We start from the raw sequence: 3,469 nt of genomic DNA on the forward strand, positions 1-3,469 counted from the left end.
ATATGATGGAAAAAAAAAAAAATTTGGTTTCTGTTTCTCTGAGCCTAGACGCTGGAGACTCATACCTTTCTAATACAGTAAATTCAATATTGAATAACTGCCTAATATGATGGAACGATCCGAGTTACTAATAATCAAATTCAAACTACTTAGATACTATTCAAGTAAATAATTATCCCTATATAATTTTTTAGTTTTATACTAATTGGCCAATTTTTTAATATTGATATAAAACCAATTGGTTAAATTATTTTATTAAATCCAGCCGCCTCTAGGTAGGAAATGATACTCTAATGTAGAGATATATTTGCTGCCTTCTAATATTTGAGATAGTGTGGGAGTTACATCTTAATAAAATGTTTTCACAATTACGACATGCTATAAATAATTAAAAAATTAAGAACCTCAAACTTAAAAAATGGTATAATTGTTTTCATTTAATAAAAAAATTAATGAAAACCTTTTCATTCCATGGAATATTTTTTTTGATAAATGTCTAATTGTGGAGGCTGATAAGACTTTTTGTTTCCATCAAGGTATTAGCATCTGATATGCTTTTAAAATAGGGTCGCTCTAGCTTTTGAGCCAAAACAAACATAGGAGTGCCTGAAACTTCTTTGTTCTGAGAAATGGATGAACGCTTGCCGGAAGAGGAAGACCTGATGTCAAGAAGTATAAAAAAAGTCAAGATGAATGGAGAAAATATTGTAACAGAGAGCATGGAAATCACAGAAGGAGAAACAAGAGAAACAAAGCAAACATCAGTTACTGCTAATGATAATCAGAAAACTAATGAAGGTAAACAGGATGCGCACAAGTCACCTAGAAGGTCCTACCGGGATATGGTGGTGGAAAATGGCTTCGAAAACTGAACCCACAAGAAATTGTGGAGATGGTTTCAGAGGAGTATGCTCCAGAAGATTTGGATGTGGACCTTTCCACGGATGACCAAGTTCCTTTCAATCCCAAACCTACAATTGAGGTCTCTTTAGAAGAGTATGAAGACTGGTGTAGACCCTGGAAACTCTCTCTGATTCTGAAACCTTTAGGAAAAAATTTCAATCTCCAAGCCCTTGACAGATGGGTGCAACGGAGATGGATGAAAAAAGGATCCATAAGAGTCATGGATTTGGCTGGAAATTTCTTTCTGGTTAGATTCACAGATCAGGATGATTATGCTCATGCACTTTTTGAAGGGCCTTGGATGATAGCAGACCACTATCTATTAGTGCAGAGGTGGAGGCCACTTTTCTTACCACAAGAAACGGATGTGCAGAAAGTTGCTGTATGGATAAGAATCCCAAACCTCCCAATTGAGTTATATAACAAATTCTTCCTTTGGAAAGTTGGAAAGACGCTTGGTACAATGCTAAAAGTGGACGAGCTCACATCTATACACTCTCGCGATAAATTTGCTAGAATTTGTGTGGAAATTGACTTGAAAAAGAAGATTGTTCCATCCTTTACAGCTCTGGGCAAAGATTTCAACATTGTTTACGAGGGATTACACCAAATTTGTTTCAACTGTGGCAAATACGGGCATAGAATCGAACAGTGTAGTGAATCGATAACTGGAACCACCACCAACACCGCCATGGATCCAACGGGAGGCAGGATTCCCAGTGGAGATGAGGGCAGCAACGGTAAGGAGACTAATCAGGGCCCAAAAATCAGCAAAATATTCAAAAAAGGAAAGAAGATTCAGTGGAAACAAATCAGGAAAGAACACCAACCATTTTAGGAGAGATGCAACACAATAGGCAAGCCTCACAAAACCAGGAAGCAAATCAGGAAGAAATTAAGAAAATTAAGGAGGACCAAGAAGGCAACCCATTTGGACCGTGGATGATAGTTAAGAAAAACCAAAGAAAAAACAAACCAAAATCAGATCCTTCTAAAAAGGATAAAAAGGAAAGTATACCAACATCAAGATTCCATATTCTTGCAGAGAAAATTCATAAAGGTAATCAAGAAAATGAAGAATCTGACCTGGATACTACTCCCATAGAGACGTCGGAAGCTTACAAGGACACCCAAGAAGCAAGAACTAGCGAAAAAAGTGTTACCAAACAGACTAGCAAGAATGGAAGTAACTCTCATAATCAGAGAAGCCAACAGAAACACAAAAACCTTATTCCTATCATGAAAGGAAAGAATACTGCCATTAGTAAGAAAACTCCAACAGTCTCTAAGCATGTAAAACAATCCAGCCACAACCAAAGAAACATCAAGGGTCTCCAGACAAATCAGGACAGCCATAACGTCTTTTCAGATAACCAGGCGAATAACCAGAAGGCACAAGACAACCAAAAAGATAAAGAAGAGAGAAACCAAGAGTATTGGAAACAATTCTCATATCTTACTAAACAAGTTGCACGTACTAACTGTATGCAGCCTGCTTTAATGGGAGGCCATTTGGATCATACTACCAGAAACCTCATCTCAACTATCATGGGAGGTGGGAATAAGGAGTATTTCAATAATACAGAAGCCAAAAGCCCTCTAGATCCAGGAGAATCCAGCAACAAAGCAGGAAAAGACGACCCAATGGAGAGACAACAGAGGGGAGAGGAGTGTCTCCGAAGCATAGAGGAGGTGGCACAGGCCACTAATGTCAAGCCAATCGAGGCCTAGATTCCTGACTTCTTTCAGGGAGTTTTTTCTACCTTGTTTTTTAATGGTTATTATGAATATTTTAGCTTGGAATTGTAGAGGGGTTTCCTCCAAAGGATTTCCCATTATGATTAGAGACTTAACTTATCATTATAATTTGAAATTGTGTATCCTTCTTGAAACTCATGTCTCAGGAACCAAAGTAGAGGGGATCATCCGCAAATTAGGTTTTTGACTCTTGGTGCATTAGTGATGCAGAGGGCTTCTCGGGAGGGATTTGGTGTCTTTGGAACGGAAAAGATTGGCAGGTGGAGCCTGTTAATGTCCAAAGACAGTTTATTCACCTAAAGATTAAAGATAATAATAACCAGTCTTGGCATTGCACGTGTATTTATGGCAGCCCCCAACCGGGACCGCGAAGTACCTTGTGGAGGGAGCTAGAAAGTATAGCAGCAACTAATCAAGGGCCTTGGTGTCTTGGTGGGGACTTTAATTCTATCATTTCTCTTGAGGAAACTGGGGGCAATCGTAATTTATCTCAAGACTCAAACAGATTTCAAGAATGCATGCTTAATTGCGGTCTAAATGATCTAGGCTTTTCTGGTCCGCCGTTCACTTGGCAAAGAAATCAAATTAAACGCAGGCTTGATAGATTCTTATGAAATTTGGAGTTCAATGTTTTATTTCCATCCGTTGGAGTGAAACATCTACCTAAATTGAAGTCTGACCATCTACATATTCTCCTAGATTTTGACACCCTTGTGGAAAACGGGAGAGAGAGACCTTTCAAGCTGCTCGCGCCCTGGCTGCTCCATGAGGGCTACAATAATTTGGCGAGAAGTAACTGGTGCAAACA

At 38.7% G+C, this 3,469-nt stretch overlaps 1 protein-coding gene across 1 annotated transcript; it reads left to right on the forward strand.

Annotated features, from left to right (window-relative positions):
- Positions 893-2,634, forward strand: LOC107646465. Its single transcript, XM_016350648.1, has 2 exons — positions 893-1,643; positions 1,949-2,634. Exons 1-2 carry the CDS (start codon positions 893-895, stop codon positions 2,632-2,634), a joined length of 1,437 nt encoding a protein of 478 aa, XP_016206134.1.

This window comes from Arachis ipaensis, chromosome B06, assembly GCF_000816755.2.
Source record: "Arachis ipaensis cultivar K30076 chromosome B06, Araip1.1, whole genome shotgun sequence".
Lineage (NCBI taxonomy): Eukaryota > Viridiplantae > Streptophyta > Magnoliopsida > Fabales > Fabaceae > Arachis > Arachis ipaensis.